The sequence below is a fragment of the Plecotus auritus genome (genome assembly GCF_963455305.1).
Source record: "Plecotus auritus genome assembly, chromosome: 7".
Lineage (NCBI taxonomy): Eukaryota > Metazoa > Chordata > Mammalia > Chiroptera > Vespertilionidae > Plecotus > Plecotus auritus.
In genome coordinates, this window is record NC_137774.1 from 73,401,902 (window position 1) to 73,422,485 (window position 20,584).

Sequence of the window (20,584 nt, forward strand, 5' to 3'; positions counted from 1 at the left end):
TCCTTCACCAGCAATCCTTCTGTCAGTTCTTCCTGGGGTGAGAGAGGAAAGGTCACCTGGTTATCATTCCTAGCTATTTATCCAGCATGAAAAACGGCTTTCTGGGTTCTGGCCAGGTAGCTTAGCTGGTTAGAGAGTTGTCCTGATACGCCAGGATCTCGGGTTCAATATCAGGTCAGGGCACATGCAAGAAGCAACCAATGTGGGGGGGGGGGGGGACAAGAAGCAACCAACGATTGTATAAATAAGTGGGACAATAAATTGATGTTTCTCCCTTCCTCTTTCTCTCTCTCTTTAAAAAAAAAAAAAAAGACACTTTACATAACTGATTTAATCTCCGACCTCAATTTATTTGGAAGAAAAAAAAATGCTACTTTTGTTTCCAATCCCGTTAATTGGCTTTTGGCTCTAACCAGCCATTCAAAGAATATCCCAGTAACAAGTTCATTCCAAAATTGTCTGAATTAGGGTTCCACCATCAAAACTGAGCAGTGCCAGGTCACAGCTGCTGTCGACCTAAGGGCAGGGTCCTCCCTGGGGCCAGCGAATCTCCAGGAAACTGGGAACATCCTATGGCATGGCCTCGTGGCTTCTTCCACACAGCAGCCAGGTCTTTAGGTTTTTTCATTTTTGTAAGAATTATTTTATTTTCAGAACTAAAATGACATGATTTTTAAAGTTAATGGACCCTTTCAAGTCTAACACATTGGCTTTTTTTTTTCTTTGCATTTTTATAGTGTGTTTCAATTTAACAGCATCAAATCACCTGCGGCATACACAACTTTCCAAAATCTTACCATATTGTAATGTGAAATGAATGAGTGCATGTATGTACATAGATGCATTGGTGGTATAAGGTACACGCCCAGTTTGGTGGGATAGGATGGGAGCAGACCACACAAGGGTGAGAGTCTCCGGGTTATCTTTGGGAGCCACCTTGGAGGCTGGCTACTCCAACAGCCCTATTTAATTAGTGCCCATCCCATTCTCATTTTGTCCTGTTTCATATGTTTCTAATTCCTATCACTACCTGAAATTATTTTATTTCTTTGTTGTAAGATAAATGTGTGTCTCTCTTCCTCCCTCCCCTCCCACCCCATCAGACCTCCTCTGACCTGCCCACTATGGTCTCCTCTGTACTTAGGGGCATGGCACCTGGCACCTAGTAGGTGCTCAGTAAACGTTGGTTGAAGGAAAGCAGAGTCAGTGTCAGGCTCAGTGCCGGGTGCCAGGAAACATATCAGTATCTTATTGGCTTGCAGCCTCTACCTTGAAGGCCTGAGACTGGATTGGGCTCTTTGAGCTGTGTTTCCACCTCTCTAAACTGTTGGAACCTAAGCTGATTTAGTAGCTTCTCTTTCTTGAATCCCAGAGGAACACATTCCCTGGGCCCCAGGAGCTTCCAGCACTAACTGTGGTATTTCCTTAAATGCCCGTGCTCTATCTTCAGAGTAAGCTGGCAACTAGTAATTGACACTCCACCTTCTACAGGACTCCTGAAGTGGAGACCTCCCCAGACACATGAATGGTTTTAGATGCTGGCTGGCCATCTCTCCAGAATGACAAAAAGTCATTACTTCCCCTACCCAGTCTAGCCCCAATGACCAATAATTGCTTCACATTCCATCATTCACATTACTTTGTAAGGCCCCTGTGGAGCCCCTTGGCCTGGCCTCACACTCATCTCTGCAGCTGTGAGACTGTACTAAACTACCCATTTCTCCTGATTGTCCCTTGCCAAAGTAGGAAAGTCTTGCTTATGATTCCATAATAATACAGCTCCACAATCCTTTTTCTGCAGTTCCAAAATCCAAAAAGCTCTGATCACTGCAAGTTTTGTGTGTGTTTTTGGTAAGTTTGCAGGGCCAGCTTCTCCAACCAAGACCATCAGGAACCTACTGTAGTTGAACACAGGTTTACTGACTTGTTGCCACAAGGAAGGATACATACCATGTAAGTTCTGATAGGTCCCTTTCACTCTGCTGGTGTGTGAGAGACAGGCAAGATCAACAGCAGTTATTAGCCACATATACTCACAGAGCAGGGAGAGGACAGCACAGGCCAGGCAGGGCCACTCGGGGTGTCATCAGGAACAGAGTGAACCAGCTGGGGCTGTGGGCTACAGGCTTTGTAGTAAGGGAGTGGGGTGCCCCCTGGTTCCTCCAGGAGGAGGTGATTGGCTTGTTTGAATAGTTTCACAAGCTGGCAGGGAACTGAAGCCCCTCAGATTGCAGCTGGTCTGGCTGGTGAGGGAACTAGCTGGGTGGGGAGCCTATCCAAAAGGACCAGGGGAACTCAAGGGCCCTGTGAGGCTCAAAGATGTCAAGGCAACCCTTGAATTTTCAAGTCTTATGACACAGTGGGGAATCCAGGGACATGACGTAAAGGATGGGATTTTGGCCCATGTTAGGTGACTAAGGGAGTGTTCTGGATTGGGTACTGTCAGGAAGTAGGGCTAATTCTGTGATTGGATATTGTAATCAGTCTTATCTAGAAGGCAGAAGGAATGACACAGATGAAGTTTTGGTTGGTCAAGAAGCAATGGTCACTTGTATTAGCCAGGATAGTGGGCTATCTGGTCATGTTTGTGGTTTGGACAGTATTCTTATTTTTGTCTGAGTTCAGACCTAATTATGACGGATCTTATCTTGGCCTTTCATGGGAGCAGAGCGGCCCTGTTGGGTCTGGTGTTCTGTGAAATGGTTTGTGTCCACTGGAGTGTACCAAGGCCCTCCTAAGCCAACTACAGAACCTCTGGTGCTTAGCCAGTTCCTGCTGTCAGGAGCTGCCTCCCCTCGCCCCCACCCTCCCATAGCTAAGGGTGGATGAAGGCAGTCCTCAGAACACTCATCTACTATATTTAGAGCTTTGTCAATACCAAGTGTTGCTGGTCAGGAGGGTGTTCAGAGAACATTGTCATAGCTGGGCTGCGATTAGACCCTCTGTTGTCTTGCAGGGTGAGTTGTCGAGTCCTCTCACAAGACAGCTGTTGCACTAAGACTCTGGACAGAACACATTGGCTACTTGTAACAAGGGCCATTATCAGAAATAGAACTGGCTATTGGGTCTAGCACCAGACCCTGAAGGCAGGGGCCTCAATTGCTGAACTCAGGCTATGAAAACACTACCCCCCCCCCCAAATCCAGCTGGTCTCTCCCTGGCGGGTCAGGTGGCTTTTTAAAAAGTACATATTTTTATTGAGGGCAGGGGCAGGGTAGAAGGGGTCAATGGGGAAAAGGAAGGACATATGCAATACTTAACAATAAAGATTTTTTAAATAGAAAAATATATATTTATTGATTTCAGAGAGGAAGAGAGAGGGAGAGAGATATAGAAACATCAGTGATGAGAGAGAATCAGTGAATTTTGGGGTGGGCCAGGAGTGGGGGCTCCTGGAGTTGAGTCAGGGCTTTCCTTACAGAATGCCCTGGGGGAAGGAAGACCCCCCTGCACTCCCTTTAGAGCCCACAACACGGGCATGTGCCCTGACTGGGAATTGAACCATGATCTCCTGGTTCATAGGTTGATGCTCAACCACTGAGCAACACTGGCTGGGCAGGTGGCTTTTTAAAAAAAGCCTAATCATGAACTGTTCTACTTGATGTGTGGTATTTATTAATTATTTACATCAGTGTAGCAAGAAATGTTTGCTTCTTGGTTAGCAAAGAAGAAAATCAGTTTCATGATCTGCTAATGAATTTACATTTCCCCTGGTTTGTTGGAGCAGGAGTTGTGTCATTGATGACATCTGCTAGAGACAGATTTGGATGACCTTTTTCAGTTGTGTTATCCCTGATGTGAGAACTGTGGCTAGAAGAGTATACATGAAGAGTCAATGATCCCTCTGGGAGGTTTCCCAGGTAGCCTAGGCTTGCGTCATTTTGGAGGTGTCTGGGTATTCTTTTCAGGGGAACATGATCCACTGAAAGGTTGGTCATTTTAAACATCTGGAAATTTCTAACAATCATTTTGAATGCCCATTTTGAGTGTTCTGAGGACTGCGTTTGTCTGCCCTCAGCTACAGGGAGGGTGGTGGCAAGGGGTGGCAGTTCCTAATAGTGGGAACAGTGAGTGTGTGGCAGGTGGCTATAAGTCTGATGGCCACAAAACAAGTAGTATCCAACATCCACCAGGATGGCTATAATAAAAAAGACGGACAGTAACAAGTGTTGGTGATGATGGGGAGAAATGAAAACCCTCATTTGCTGTGGGTGAGAATGTAAAATAATGCATTGCTGTGGAAAACAGTCTGGCAGTTCCACAAAGTGTTAATATACTAGTAGAGTTAGTTACCTTATGACGCCGCAATTCCACTCCTAGGTAGAGACACGAAATAACTGAAAACTTGTACTCAAACAAAACTTGTATACAACTGTCCATAGCAGCATTGTTCACAATAGCTACAAGGTAGAATTGGTCTAGATATCCATCAGTGGATGAATGGATACGCAAACTGGTCTATCCCTACATTAGAATATTATCTATAATAATAAAAGGGTAATATACTCATTAAACCGGACATCCTTCCAAGCGACCTTCCGGACGAAGCTGGAAGCCCGGGTGAGGGAAGCCCGGGCTCCGGTTGCCAGAGGGAAACCTGTGCCGGCAGCTGGGGGAAGGAAGACCTACCTTTGCATGAATTTCGTGCATCGGACCTCTAGTTCAGTCATAAAAGGAAATGAAGTGCTGACACATGCTGCAACCCGGATGAACCTTGAAAACATTGTGCTAAATAAAAGAAACCAATTATAAAAGGCCACATATTCAGTCATGTGAAATGTCCAGAATAGACAAATCCATAGAAACAGAAAGCACATCAGTGATTGCCAGGGGCTGGCAGTTGGGGAAATGAAATGACTGCTAATGAATGCAGCATTTCTTTTTAGGATGATGAAAATGTTTCTAAGTAGATTGTAGGGATAATTGCATGGCTCTGTGAATATAATAAAAGTTATTGAATTGTATACTTTATTTCTTTAATATATATTTTTTATTGATTTCAGAGAGGAAGGGAGAGTGAGAGAGAGATAAAAACACCAATGATGAGAGAGAATCATCAATTGGCTGCCTCCTGCATGCCCCCCACTGAGAATCAAGCCTCCTCTTGACTGGAATCAAACCTGGGACCCTTCAGTGCACAGGCTGATGCTCTATCCACTGAACCAAACCGACTAGGGCTGAATTATATATTTTAAATGGGTGAATTGTATGGTATGTGAATTATCTATATATATAAAAGCCTAAGTGACCATTTGACAATTCAACGGGTCACTGTGATGCACACTGACCACTAGGGGGCAGATGCTTCAACTGGTAGGTTAGCTTGCTGCTGAGGTCAGGTCAATGGGGACTGGGCAAGATGGGGCAAACACACCCTAGAGCCCTCCTGTGGTCCCTCTCCGGCCCTGATCATGCACCAGTGGGGTCCTGGATTGTGAGAGGGCACAGGCCAGGCTGAGGGACCCCACCGGTGCATGAATCGGTGCACCAGGCCTCTAGTATCTCAATAAAGCTGTCACAAGAAGAAGTAGTATCTAAGTAGGGCCCAGACAGAACTGGGGATGTATACATTTATCACAATAGGAATGAGCCTCTTTTTTCCTCTCAAGGTGGGTAAATTCCTTCAGTGGAATTAAGCAATTCTGAAGAGTGTCTGAAGAGAACAAATCGAGTGTTGTAGCACTCAGAGTCCCAGCATCAGTTTCTGTTATTCCGAAGAAGTAGGTTTTGTAGATAAAGTAGTAAAGGCCTCAGCAGAAGCATTTGTTGACATGAGGTCAAGAACCTGTTAGTAATAAACAACATCCCTGCAAAGGTCCCTACATTAAATTCAGACGTGCTCCTTCTCCTTTGGCCATGATCACTGGCAAGACTAGGATACCAGGTCAAGTGTGGGAAAGAAGTTTTTGAGTCCACACGGGCCTGGCACTTTACATAGAGTATTTCTACAGCCCCTCCTTGCCCCCCCGCCCCACACCCCACTGCTTCCTGGCAACTCCACATGGGAGGCTTTATTTCCCATTTAGCAGGCAGGGAAGCTGAGGTTAAGTAATTTATACAAGGTCACACAGTTGCTGAGAAAGTCATGTGCATGAACCCAAAGTGGACAGGCATCTACTGTCTCTTCTGTGAGGAAGCCAACTCAACCCCTGGGGCGGCGGGGGACGGGAGACTCATGCTGTGTGCTGTGTATAAAGAGTGTGTACTATATGCCAAGAATTTTGGGGTGGGCCAGGAGTGGGGGCTCCTGGAGTTGAGTCAGGGCTTTCCTTACAGACTGCCCTGGGAAACCAGGACCAGCAGGCTGCCATTTTCTTGCCTGAAAATTGACAAAAGCAGGGCCTGAATATATTGCAGCCCAGGCAGCCTTCAAGTTCTGCGGCAGCTGATTCATGGCCGTGTCCTTAAGGCTTTTAGAGCATTGGGGTCTTGATGAGTCCCAGCTCAAGGAGGAACACAGCAGAGTTCAAGAGGTCACTCATGTCTCTGGGGTGGGTGTGGAGGGGACGCAGGGACATGCAGAATTCAGACCTGACGAAAGCCACTACCTCACGCACTTTTCACCTTCCTGCTTCAGAAACGAACACCTGTGTGGCCTTTGGCCACTGTCCCGCAACCAGCAGCTCTTCAGGTTCTGTTCCTGAAACCTGGGCTTTCCTAACTCTAAGAACTCTCCTGTTCTGATTCTAGAGACTTCTGAGGAGCGAGCTGCCTATCTGTCACCTTCCGGGCATGCTTCTTGGAAAAGATCATTGGGTCTTACATAACCAAAGGGCTTGAATGAAAAGAAACAGCCGTTTGTTCAAACATTCATCAACTATTAACTGAGTACCTCCCCTGCCCCACTCCAGACCCTCGGAAGCACTCCCACTGCCATGTTCTTTGGTATCCTAGCAACCAAAAACTCTCATCTGAGCTCTGGCCAGGACAGAGGCCATTTTCTCCCTGACTGTCGTGACTTACAGCCACTCCGGGTCTCTGAGCATTTGTTTGTGCAGCTTGTGGGTCCACTGACGGCCACCACTTGTCCCCATGGATGCCCCAAACCCCAGCTCGAATGACCCCCCTGGCAACCTGAGCTTCTCGCTCTCATTCTCTGAGCTGGTCAACATTGCCATCCCACAGTATGGTGTGGTGAACTTCAAGGCCTTGCAACTGGTGCTCCATGGCATCCTGGAGCACATCAACATGGCTGAGCTCAAGAAGGTCCTCTCAGGGGATGAGGACTTCCTCCAGACCTCACAGAGCATGTTCATGCCCCGGGAAGGAGATGGTCAGCCCATCGTCCACCCCCTGAAGAGGCTGAACAATGTCTTCGACCATGTGGTGAGCCGTATCGAGAAGGTGGAGAGCCAGCTGACCACGCTGCATGAAATGCCTTCCACCTCCATGCTGCTGGACGGCAGCCAAGGGACCAACCGGCCTGCCCAGGAACTGTGGCAGATGATAAAGCTCCGGAAGATGGTGGAGGGCAATGAAGAAGCCTTAGAAAAGGTAACCCACCTGGGCTCCTCCCAGGCATCACACCCCCTATTCCCTGTGTCCCCTTGTGATGGGCCCTCCCCACTTGGGAGTTAGGCAGAACCAAAGTTCCAAGCTTGCATTCATTGTCAAGTGCTGAGAAAAGAAGCCAGACACAAAGACCACATATTGTGTGATTCCATTTGTATGAAATGCCCAGAATGGGCACACCCATAGCGACAGAAAGCAGATTGGTGGTTGCCAGAGCTGTACAGAGGGGAAAGTGGGGAGTGACTGCTTATTCGTTATAGGATCTCCTTTTGGGGTGATGGATATGTTCTGGCACTGGTTGGAGGCAATGACTGCATTGTGAATGCACAAAATGCCACTGAATTATTCTCTTTAATGTAGTTTATTGTATGTTATATGAATCTCACCTCAATAAAAAATAATTGAGGACCTCCCAAGAGGGAGGCATCATGGTAGTCATGGTGAATAGGAGTTCTTGTTCTAGCAAGGGTGACAGACGGAAAGCAAGTGAATAAAAATCTACAGGAACTAGCCCTGTGAAAAGTGGGAAGAAGTATTATCCTGCTTTATATGTGAGAAACTGACACTCAGAAATGTTCATTAATTTGCTGATGGTACTGCAGCAAGTGACAGCAGAGCAGGGAAGATGCTGAGGCCTCTGACCCAGGGCCTGCCTTGGACCATGTGCTCTCCTGCCTCCCCATTCAGCACATGGTTATCCATCAAAGCCTGTAGTCCTGGGGAAGACTTTGCATCTTGGGGAATAAATACCCTTCCCTCTCTCCTGTCATTTTCCCATAGATAGAAGTGATGGTTGCAAATTGGAGGGCTGGAGGTACAGTGAGCACAGTAGTGCTTGTGGGTCAACCTCCCAGGCACTGAGGACATGGTGGGGATCTGGATGGATATACAGGGGCTGATGGAAAACATCCATCACATGCACTCTGAGGCACGTGCCATAAGAGAACTGGAACAGAGCGTTGGGGGAAAGGAGTCAGGTTTGAGGCACTTGAGATGTTCTGGAAAGGTGACAGACAGATGGGAAGGGGCCCTTTCTAGAGGAGCAAGTGGCAGGAGCCAGCACAGGGCACTCTGGGGCATAAAGGGGCAGTCATATTGGCTGATCCCCAGAGGAGGGTCATGGACCATGAGCTGGAAGGCAGGCTAGGGTCCTCAGGCGTCCTCAGGTGCCAGTGGGAAGCATTTGTTCTTTTTTTTTTTTTTTATGGATGAACTGTAAGTCATCATGCTAAGTGGAAGTGGACAGACACAGAGACCACATATTGCATGATTCTGTTTATATAAAACGTCTGGACTTAGAGATAGAAAGTGGATTAGTGCTTGACAGAGGCTGGGGGGTGGGGGCAATGGGAGTGACTGTTGATGGATCTAGGGTTTCTTTGGGGGTGATGAAAATGTTCTAGATAGAGGTGATGGTTGCAAACGTGAATGTACTAAATGCCATTGAATTGTTTACTTTAATATTGTTATGTGTATTTTACTACACACACACACACAAAACAGAGGTGGGCAGAATCAATCTTTAAAAAAAGTTCTACCTATATGCTGTCTTCAAGAGACACATTTTAACAATCTTTTTATATATTTTAATTTTTTATATTTATTTCAGAGAAAAAGGGAGAGGGAGAGAGAGATAGAAACATAAATGATGAGAGAGAATCATTGATAGGCCACCTGCATGCCCCCTACTGAGGATGGAGTCTACAACCAGGGCATGTGTCCTGACCGGGAATTGAACCATGACCTCCTAGTTCATAGGTCAATGCTCAACCACTGAACCACATTGGCCGGGCAACAAGAGACACATTTTAGATTCAAAGACATAAATAGGTTGAAAGTAAAAGAATGGGAAAAGATATTCCATGTAAGCAGTAACCAGAGGAGAGCTGGAGTGACTATGCTATCAGATAAGATAGACTTTAAAACAAAAATTGTTATAAAGACAAAGAAGGCTGCATCGGTGGCCGAAGACAGGTCATGGAGGGCCTCGGAGGCCAGAGAGGTAGACACAAGTGTCCAAGGGGCCAGCCCCTGAAGAGCAGCATGCCCCTTGCCTACCTTGATGGATGAAGGCTTCTAAAGTGTATGAGTCTGCATTCCCACAAGCAGTGAAGGACAGTTCCTTTTTCTCCACCTCCTCTCCAGCACTTGTCATTAGTTGATTTGTTGATGATAGCCATTCTGGCAGGTGTAAGATGGTACCTCATTGTTGTTTTGATTTGCATCTCTCAGATGATTAGTGACTTGGACCATGTTTTCATATGTCTCTTGGCCTTCTTTTGTATGTCCTCTTTCGAAAAGTGTCTATTTAGGTCCTTTGCCCATTTTTTAAAAATATTTTTTATTGCCCTAACCGGTTTGACTGTTTGGCTCAGTGGATAGACCGTCAGCCTGCAGACTCAAGGGTCCCAGGTTCGATTCCGGTCAAGGGCATGTACCTTGGTTGCAGGCACATCTCCAGTGGGAGGTGTGCAGGAGGCAGCTGATTGATGTTTCTCTCTCATCGATGTTTCTAACTCTCTCTCCCTCTCCCTTCCTCTCTGTAAAAAATCAATAAAAAATATTTAAAATATATATATATTTTATTGATTTTTTACAGAGAGGAAGGGAGAGGGAGAGAGAGTTAGAAACATCGATGAGCTGCCTCTTGCTACTGGGGATGTGCCCGCAACCAAGGTACATGCCCTTGACCAGAATCGAACCTGGGACCCTTCAGTCCGCAAGCTGGCGCTCTATCCACTGAGCCAAACCAATCAGGGCCCTTTGCCCATTTTTTTTTTAATATATTTTATTGATTTTTTACAGAGAGGAAGAGAGAGGGATAGAGAGCTAGAAACATCGACGAGAGAGAAACATCGATCAGCTGCCTCCTGCACACCCCCCACTGGGGATGTGCCCGCAACCAAGGTACATGCCCTTGACCGGAATCGAACCCGGGACTCTTCAGTCCGCAGGCCGACGCTCTATCCACTGAGCCAAACCGGTTTCGGCTGCCCATTTTTTGATTGGATTGTTTATCACCATCCTACTGAGTGTATGTTTTTTATTTGCATTCCCTTGGTGTCTAATGATGTTGAGTATCTATTCATGCGCATGTTAGCCATTTGTATATCTTTGGAGAAATGTCTATTCAGCTTAATTGCCCTTTTAAAATATATATTTCTTATTGATTTTAGAGAGGAAGGGAGAGGGATAGAGAGATAGAAACATTGATGAGAGAGAAACATCGATCCCTGCCTCCTGCATGCCCGCTACTGGGGATCCAGCCCAAAACCTGAGCATGTGCCCTGACCAGGAATTGAACCAGTAACCTTCTGATTCATGGGTCGATGCTCAACCATTGAGCCACAGCAGCCGGGCTATTTGCCCATTTTTAATTGGGATATGTGTCTTTTTATTGTTGAGTTGTAAGAGTTCTTTATATATTCTGGATATGTGATGTCAGGTATATTATTTGTAAATATTTTCTACTATTCCATGAGTTATTTTTTCACTTTCTTGAAGGTATCCTTTGATATACAAAGTGTTAAATTTTGATGAAGTCCAATTTATCTCTTTTTCTTTTCTTCCCTTTTTTTGGGGGGCGGGGGACGGAAGGAGTATCACTTATGCTTTGGTGATGTATCTAAGAAACCATTGCCTAACCAAAGTCATGAAGATTTACTACTATGTTTATTCTACAACCGTGGTCGGCAAACTGTGGCTTGCGAGCCACATGCGGCTCTTTGGCCCCTTGAGTGTGGCTCTTCTACAAAATACCACGGCCTGGGCGAGTCTATTTTAAAGAAGTGGCGTTAGAAGAAGTTTAAGTTAAAAAAATTTGGTTCTCAAAAGAAATTTCAATCGTTGTACTGTTGATATTTGGCTCTGTTGACTAATGAGTTTGCCGACCACTGTTCTACAACATAGGAGTAAATAGTGTATAGTTTATCTCTTTTTAAAAATATTTTTATTGATTTCAGAGAGGAAAAGAGAGGGAGAGAGAGGTAGAAACATCAATGATGAGAGAGAATCATTGATTGGCTGCCTCCTGCATGCCCCCTACTGGGGATCAAGCCTGCAACCCAGGCATATGCCCTTGACCAAAATCGAACCTGGGACCCTTCAGTCCATAGGCCGACACTCTATCCACTGAGCCAAACCAGCGAGGGCTAGTTTATCTCTTATATTTAAATCTATGAACCATTATCAGTTAATTTTTATATTGCAGTAGTGTATGGTATCCAACTTCATTCTTTTACATGTAGAGAGCCATCTGTTCACTGTTGAAGACTATTCTTTCCCTGTTGCTTTGTTTTGGCACTCATTGAGAAATCAATTGACTGTAAATGTGGGAGTTTATTTCTGCATTCTCAATTCTCTTCCATTGATCTTTATATCTTTCCTTATGCCAGCAACACTATTGTTTACTATAACTTTGTAGAGAGTTTTGAAATCAGGAAGTGTGAGTCCTCCAACTTTGTTCTTTTTCAGGATTGTTTTATGATTCTCAGTCCCTTACATTTGCATATGAATTTAGGATGAGATTGTCGATTTCTGCAAAAAAGAACCAACTGGCACCCTGGCTGGTGTGCTCAGTGGTTAGAGTATCACCCCGCACACCTAAGGGTTGTAGGTTTAATCCCTGGCCCAGTCAGGGCACATGCAGGACTCTCTCACATTGATGTTTCTCTCTCTCTTTCTCTCTCTCTCTCTTTTCTCTGTCTTTCCCTCCCCCTCCCTTCCACTCTCTATGGTAATCAATGGGAAAATATCTGTGGGTGAGGATTAACAACAACAACAACAAAAGAACCAACTGGCATTTTTATAGGGATGCTATTTGTTCATTTATTTGTTTATCAATCAGCATTATTGATATGTAATTCACATACCATACAATTCACTCATTTAAAGAGTATACAATCCAATAGTTCTTAAGAATTGAATATATACAACCATCACCACAGTCAATTTTAAAATATTTTTATCACCTCAAAAAGAAACCCTGTACCCTTTAGTTATCTCCACTCTATTCCTTCAATCTTCACTCCACCCCCAGCCATAAACAACCACTAATCTACTTTCTGTCTCTATAGATTTGCCTATTCTTGACATTTCATATAAATGGAATCATACAATATGTGGTCTTTTGTATTTGGCTTCTTTCACTTAGCATAATGTTTCCAAGGTGCATCCTTATAGCATCAGTACTTCATTCCTTTTTGTGGCTGAATAATAATCTATATTATGAGTATATCACCACTTTTGGGGTATTATGAATGAAGCTGCTATAAACATTCATGTACAAGTTTATAGACCTATGTTTTTATTTCTCTTGGGTAAATCACTAGGAGTGGACTTGCTAGGTCATATAGTAACTCTGTTTAATCTTACGAAGAACTACCACACTGTTTTCTATAACAGCTGCATCATTTTCCATTTCTACCAGCAGTGTGTGAAGATTCCAGTTTCTCTACATCTTTACCAACACTTACTATTATCTGACTTTTAATTCTAACCATCCTAGTGGGAATAAAGTGGTATCTCATTATGATTTTGAGTTGCATTTCCCTGATGGGTGAAAGGTTCTGAGTGGTCGGGGTCGCGCACCTATAACATGAGGCCGTAATGTATCAAAAGAAATTTTATTTCAAGTGTCTGGTTGCAGATGGGCTGAGTCCGAAAAAGGAGTCAGCGCCAGCTGAAGGGGGAGGCAAGACTTTTATCAGCTTCTGCTGGCTGCAGGCAGTCTCTGCTGACACACAGAGCTTGACTGGCGGGTCTCGTCCTTTGTTCCTCCTGGTGCCAGGTGTCTCCTGGTTATCTAGGCCAGCAGCCGCCAACAGGTGGTCCGTGAGGTCCAAAATGTTGGCAAACGCTGATGGAGGCTGTGCGGAGCTCAAAGCAGCAAGCTTTCTGCAAGATATCTACTAAGGACAATTAAGTTGCCTCTGCCCTGTTTTATTCTCTTTTACCCTTTCAGTGGGTAATGATGTTGATCATCTTTTCATGTATTTATTGGCCATTTGTACATCTTTGGAGAAATGCCTATTCAGATCTTTGCCTGTTTTTAATTGGGTCATATAGAATATTCTTATGTGTTACTGGATTCAGTTCGCAAGTATTTTGTTGAGGATTTTTGCATCCATATTCTAGTTTTCTTGTTATGCCTTTGTCTGATTTTGGTATCTGGCCTCACAGAATGAGTTTGGAATTTTTCTATTAAAAAATTGTGAAGAATTATTTTAATTCTCCTTTAACTATTTGCTAGAAGTCAGTGGTAAAATTATCTGAGCCTGGGACTTGCTTCTATGCTATTTTATTATTATGATTTCAATCTCATCACTTGTTTAGGTCTTTTGAGATTATTTCTCCATAAGTCAGGTTTGGTAGTTGGTCTTTCAAGGAATTGTCCATTTCGTCCAATTTATCTAATTTGTTGCGATACAGTTGTTCACAGTATTCCTTTATAATTGTTTTAATGTTTTAAATCCTCGCCAGAGGATGTGTTTTTATTGATTTTTTGAGAGAGAGAAAGGGAGAGGAGGAAGTGAGGTAGGGAGGGAACTGCAACCTAGTAACCCATGACCCTTCGTCGGTGCACTGGGCGATGCTCCAACCAACTGAGCCACACCAGCCAGGGCTATAATTGTTTTTACTTCTCTCAGGTCAATAGTGATGTTCCCTCTTTCATTTCTGATTCTCGTAATTTGAGTCTCCTTTTTTTTTTTTTCTTGGTCAATCTAGCTAAAGGTTTGCTAATTTCGTTGACCTTTTCAAAGAACAGGCTTTTAGTTTCATTGATTTACTGTTATGTTTTTATTCTCTAATTCATTAGTTTCCACTCTAATCTTTATTGTTTCACTTTTTACTTGCTTTAGTTTTAGTTTGTTCTGCTTTTTAAAGTGTCTCAACGTGGAAGGTTAGGCTATTGATATAAGATCTTTCTTTTCTGTTAATATAGTCACATCCAACTAAAATTTCTCTCTAAGCATAGCTTTAGCTGCATCCCACAAATTTTTGTGTTGTGTTTTAATTTTAATTCATCTCAAAGTGTTTTCTAATTTCCTTTGTGATTTCTTCTTTGACCCTTTAGTTATTTAGGAGAATGTTGTTTCATTTCCACATATTTATGAATTTCTAATAGCTTCTTCTGTTATTGATTTCTAATTTAATTCCACTGTTGTCAGGGGACATATTTTGTATTATTTCAGTCCTTTTTAAACTTACTGAGACTAGTTCTATGGCCCATCATATCCTGTAGAATATTGTATGTGTGCTTGAGAAGACTTTGTATTCTGCCATTGATGAGTGGAGTTTTCTATAAATGTGTTACGTCTGATTGGTTTACAGTGTTGTTCATATCTTCTATTTCCTTGCTGATCTGTCTAGTTGTTTTATCTATTATTGGGGATACAGTGTTGAAGTCTCCAACTATTCTTTTTTTTTCTTTTTTTTAAATATATTTTATTGATTTTTTACAGAGAGGAAGGGAGAGGGACAGAAAGTTAGAAACATCGATGAGAGAGAGACATCGATCAGCTGCCTCCTGCACACCCCCTACTGGGGATGTGCCTGCAACCAAGGTACATGCCCTTGACCGGAATCGAACCTGGGACCTTTCAGTCCGTAGGCCGACGCTCTATCCACTGAGCCAAACCGGTTAGGGCTCCAACTATTCTTGTTGAATTATCTATTTCTCCTTTCAGTTCTGTCACTTTTTGCTTCATGTATTTTGGGGCTCCATTGTTGGGTGCATATATTTACTTATTATGTATTCCTGATGGATTGACCCTCTTGTCATTATAAATGTCGCTCTCTCTCTCTCATAACAATTTTTATCTTAAAGTCTACTTTGTCTGATATTAATATTAGTCACTCCAGTTCTCTTTTGGATACTGCTTGCATGGTATACCTTTTTATATCCTTTTATTTTCAACTTATTTGCATCTTTGAATCTAAATATGTCTCTTCTAGACATCATGAGTTTGGATCATGTTTTCTTATTCATTATATCAATCTCTGCCATTCACATTTAATATAATTAATAATAAGATGGATTTCTGGCCCTGGCTGGTGTGGCCCAGTTGGTTGGAGCATCATCTCATACAGGTTGCGGGTTCAATCCCCGGTCAGGGCTTATATAGGGCCCATCAATGTTTCTCTCTCATATCAATGTTGTTTTTCTCTCTCTCTCTTCCTTCTCTCACTAAAAAATCAATAAACATATCCTTGGATGAGGGTTAAATTTTTTTTTATTTTAAAAGAAGGACTTCTGCCATTTTGCTATTTTTTATTTTTGTTAGCTGAATGCCTAACTATGAACTAGACTTTTTATATACATTATCACATTTTTATACCCATTTTATGATTGAGAAATCAAAAACTTAGAAAGGTGCAGTAGCAGCTCCAGTCAGTGGTGAAACTCAGCTATGAGCCCAGCATTTCACCATCAGCTCTTGCCTGGAAGTTTCCTCACTGATCGTCCAGCTTCCCCTGTTGTCCTAAGATCAATTTACACATGCAGCCAGAAGGACCCTCTAAAAATGTAGATCCAGCCCTGGCTGGGTGGCTCAGTCCATTGGAGTGTCGTCCCATGGATCAAAAGGTTGCGGGTTTAATTCCCGATCAGGGCATATGCCTGGTTTTGGGTTCATTCCCCGGTTGGGGCATGTCCGGGAGACAACCAATCAATGTTTCTCTCTCGCTCTCGCTCTCACTCTCTCTCACATCACTATAAAAATAAAAATAAAAACCTATCCTGACATGAGGATTAAAAAAAAAAACTAGATCTGATCATAACTCCTTTGCTGATCTCCAGTGGCTCCCACCAAAGGGCATGAGGTGCTTCATAGTGAGTGGCTCCTGGTTACTGAACACATGCAAACACAGGGTTGCCTCCTTCCCACCTAGGCTATTGGAGAGCTCAGAACACTGTTGATTCAGCTGTCATTTGTTGACTTCTGAGTATATTCCAGCGAAGGCCTTGGGATAGCCAAGAGGACTTCTTGGACCATGGCAGTTATCAGAGAACTTCCACACTTTACTTGCCTTCTCCCCCAGCCACACCCAACTTCATGTTTTTTTCCTCCTCTCTTCCTCTTCAGTCTATGAAGACCATGCAGGATTTGCTCACCGACATTAATACACTCAAGTCTGCCACTGAAACCCTCAGGAAGGATCTGGACATGCTGAAGGACATGTGGAATAAGGTAGACCCTCCCCAGCATCCTCCAAGCTGGCCATGCTGCTCAGACCATTGGTGGTTGGGTGATAGGATAAATCTAGGAAGCCCACTCTTAGTCAAAGGACACAGCCATCGGGGCAGGAGATGGGGACTGACATGGTCCAGCCATTTGGCCCTTCCCATTGAATTCTCTGTGGCTTCTGCCATGCTATGCTCCTCACCATGCTATTCTCTGACACCATTTGTAAGTGACAGAGTCTTAGTTCATTCTGGCCTAGGTAAAATCAGATAATTTATTGTCTCATTTACTAAAAAGTACAGGAATGCCTTCAGGTACAGCTAGATCTAGGTGTTAATACCACATCAATACTTCTCTCTCAGTGATGATTTTCCTCTGGGTTGGCTTCATATTCATGTAGGTATGTATCCCCTAAGTCTTGGCTACTGTAGGCTTATTTATGTTCCATTAACTTAGGAGAAAGAGGGCACCTCTTCCTCTTTTAGAAAGCTCTGTTTACACTGAGACGTAGAATAAACCTAGCACAGCCTACATGCTAGCTCCCTCTATAGCCACAGGACATCAACCCAGGAATGTTCTCTTTACCATGATGTGAAAGGACATGGAATTTCTGAAGTGTGAGCTCATAGTTGGGGAGTCGGAACTGGGCTCAGAAGCCAGCTCTCTACACCCGCAGGTTGGTATTGTGGCTGAGGTTTTACAACTTGCCTCCAAATAATACGATAAAATTATCATCTTCAATGCACAGGTCAGTGTATGCATTTGATCATCATGGCAACTGTAAGAACTTTAATCTTGAGCGAGGTAGCTCCCATCTGAGCAGAAAGGGCATTGTCATGAAACACTAAAAAGGACCCTTGAACAAATCCATTTGAGAAGCAATGCCTCCTCAACCAACCTCTTAGAGATTCTTTTTTTAAATTCTTTATTGTTGAAAGTATTACATATGTCTCCTTTTTCCCCCATGGACCTCTCTTTGCCTGCTCTCACCCCCCAGCACATGTCCTCATCCCCCCACTGTCTGTGTGCATTGATTATGCTTATATGCATTCATACAAGTCCTTTGGTTGATCTCTTATCCCCCTCTCCTACTGTCCCCTGCCTTCCCTCTGAGATTTGATGGTCTGTTTGATGCTTCTATGTCTCTGTATCTATTTTTGTTCATCAGTTTATGTTGTTCATTATATCCCACGAATGAGTGAGATCATGTGATATTTATCTTTCTCCAACTGGCTTATTTCACTTAGTGTAATGCTCTCCAGGTTCATCCATGCTGTTGCAAATAGTAAGAGTCTTTCTTCTTTTTTAAAAAAATATTTTTAAATTTGATTTCAGAGAGGGAAGGGAGAGGGAGAAAGAGAAACATAAATGATAAGAATCATTAATTGGCTGCTTCCTGCACGCCTCCTATCAGGGACCAAGGTTTTACATGTGCCCTGACCGGGAATCGAACTGTGGCCTCCTGGTTCATAGGTCGACGCTCAACCATTGAGCCACACTGACTGGGTTTGGAGGTCCTTAATGTATTTTTGCCCATTAAAAGCTCTGAGAAGTCCTGCAGTACAAAAACCCATTGAGTGCTTTTTAAGCCCAACATTCCCCAAACATTTTTGCCCAGGGAACTCTTTTCTACCCCTTTCTCACTCTCTGGGAAACACTTTTTCTTCCTTTTCCAACTCTTAGTCACCTAGTGCTAAGTCCTTGTATTTGAGCAGTGGGAAAAGCAGGGCTGGGACCAGAACTTACACTCCTGATGCATGGGTTTGGCTTATTTGACAGATACGCCCGGAACGCATAAACACTTTCTTTGATGATTTAAAAGTGCAGAACCGGAAGATGAATGTGCTGCAGCGGGATGTGGTGAGAGTCTCGGTCCCATCCTCCCTCCCTGGTCCCCTGACCTCTAGGCCCAGGGGTGCTAGAGGAGGGTTATGAAGGGGAACACAATCTGGAAAGGCCCATGTGCATGGGGAGGGGTAAGAAGGGGAACACAATCTGGAAAGGCCCATTCACTTGCAAGTATAGAGGGCAGTGTGGACAAGGGAGCCACATCCAAGGATATCACACCCTCCAGGTTCACATCCCTTATTTCCAACTCCTTCCTTCATTCCCAGACTGCTCTCCAGAACAAGATTAGCGCCATCCCCAAACCTGACGACATGGTACTCTGGAGTAGCCTCCACGAGGCCTTGTTCACCCCGGTAAGTGAAGGAGGATGGAGGAGGGGGAAGTAGGTAGGAGGGAACAGACAGGGTGATTGCTGAGCTGGTCTGGTGCAGCCCTGGCCAGCCCAGCTCCCTTTTCCACAGGGAACTGTTCAACAGGGAGCTGTTTTGGAACAGCCGGAAGATTCTGATATGTGGAAAGTTACAGAGAAGCTCCCAGAGCCTGAACTTCCCCAGACCACCATGTTCCTCGAAAGTGCTCGTCCTAGCCAGATCTCAGAGGCCGTCCAACTCCCCAAGTCCTTGGAGACAGTTTGGCATTACCCGGTCCCTGGGCAAGTACAGAAGGAGGAGTCTGCCCACAAAGTTCCTCTCACAGGGGCCCAGGGGTTGGGCCAGCCTCAGGTGCTTGAGCCTGGGCCAGCACCCAAGCCTGGACCTGAGCCTGATTCTATGCCGAGGCCAGAGCCTGAGTCCATGCCTGGCATTGTACCCATACTAGGGCCCAGTCTGACACCTGGATTCATACTACCACCTTGGCCTAGGTTCAGACCAAGGACTGTCACCAGACCTGGGCCTGCATATGGACCTGGGCCTGCATTTGGACCTGCCCCCGGACTTGAGCCTGTCCCCAGACCTGGGCCTGCCCCTGGACCTGGGCCTGTATATGGACCTGGACCTGTGTATGGACCTGAGACTCCGTATGGACCTGGGCCTACGTATGGACCAGGACCTGTGTATGGACCTGAGACTCCGTATGGACCTGGGCCTACGTATGGACCTGGGCCTGCCCCTGAACCCACGCCCCCTGGGCCTGGGCCTGAGTTTGGACCTGGACCTGGTCCTGCCTCTGGGCCTGGGCTTGCCCCAGGTCCTTGGCCCACACCACCAGGATTCTGGCCTATGCTATCAAGAGCCGGGCTTCCTCCCAGGGGCTTGCCTGCACGTAGCAGTTGGCCTTTCTGGGGCTTAGGTCACTTCCAGCCTGGCCCAGGCCAATTGGACTCCCAGGATTTCAGGGCCCCACCACCGGCCATGGAGCCTGGCTCAGCCTGGCCTCATATACTGCATCCACAGGCTCGTGAGGCAGAGATGCACCAGCTCCCATCTCTCTCAGAAGGTATGGAAGAAGATTATTCACAGTACAAGAAAGTCTCTCAGGATGGAACCCCTGCTGCTCAGACCTCCAAAGAAGTACCCCCTAAGAATGCCCGGACTGCCCTTCAGCGGATGAAAACTACTGCTGCCATTGCAGCTGCTGCTGCTGCCGCATATGCGGCTGCCGCAAGCTCAGCAGCCCGGGCAGCCGAGAGCGCAGCCCTGGTCGTCAAGGATGCCCCCGCCACTAAACTGGCCTCTGTAGCAACAAGCGTGGCCGCAGCTGGACCCTTAGGGGTCTTTGCAGATGTTGTGGGTGCTGGGTCTTCCCGTGGGGCCATAGCCTCCACGTCCTTCACTGATGACGCCGAGATGGGCTATGAAGAGTTCTTCACTTCTCAGTATGCTGCTCCCTTCGTCACTCCTGAAACTGGCCTGTCCCAGGCCATGCTGGTCGCCAAACAGGCTGTAACCCCTGAAGACAAGAAGAAGGCCGTCAAGTATTCCATGAGTCACATAGCCCAGATACCCATTAGACACGACTCCCTGAAAGAAGAGCTTGACCAGCTGTCATCCAACATGCAACATCACATGGCTCATCTAGGTAGGCCCAGACTAGCTCTG

The 20,584-nt window shown here is 45.1% G+C and overlaps 1 protein-coding gene across 4 annotated transcripts in view; it reads left to right on the plus strand.

Annotated features, from left to right (window-relative positions):
* The window catches only part of LOC308254967 (uncharacterized protein C16orf96), a 67,110-nt gene that overhangs the window by 19,285 nt on the left and 27,241 nt on the right, over positions 1–20,584 (plus strand). For all 4 annotated transcript variants that reach the window (XM_080681635.1, XM_080681636.1, XM_080681633.1 and 1 more), the window contains 5 exons: positions 6,691–7,494; positions 16,599–16,703; positions 18,477–18,557; positions 18,812–18,898; positions 19,007–20,564. In XM_080681635.1, coding sequence (XP_080537761.1) covers positions 7,033–7,494; positions 16,599–16,703; positions 18,477–18,557; positions 18,812–18,898; positions 19,007–20,564 — 2,293 coding nt within the window. In that variant the 5' untranslated portion in view covers positions 6,691–7,032. The remainder of the gene's footprint in view (positions 1–6,690; positions 7,495–16,598; positions 16,704–18,476; positions 18,558–18,811; positions 18,899–19,006; positions 20,565–20,584) is intronic.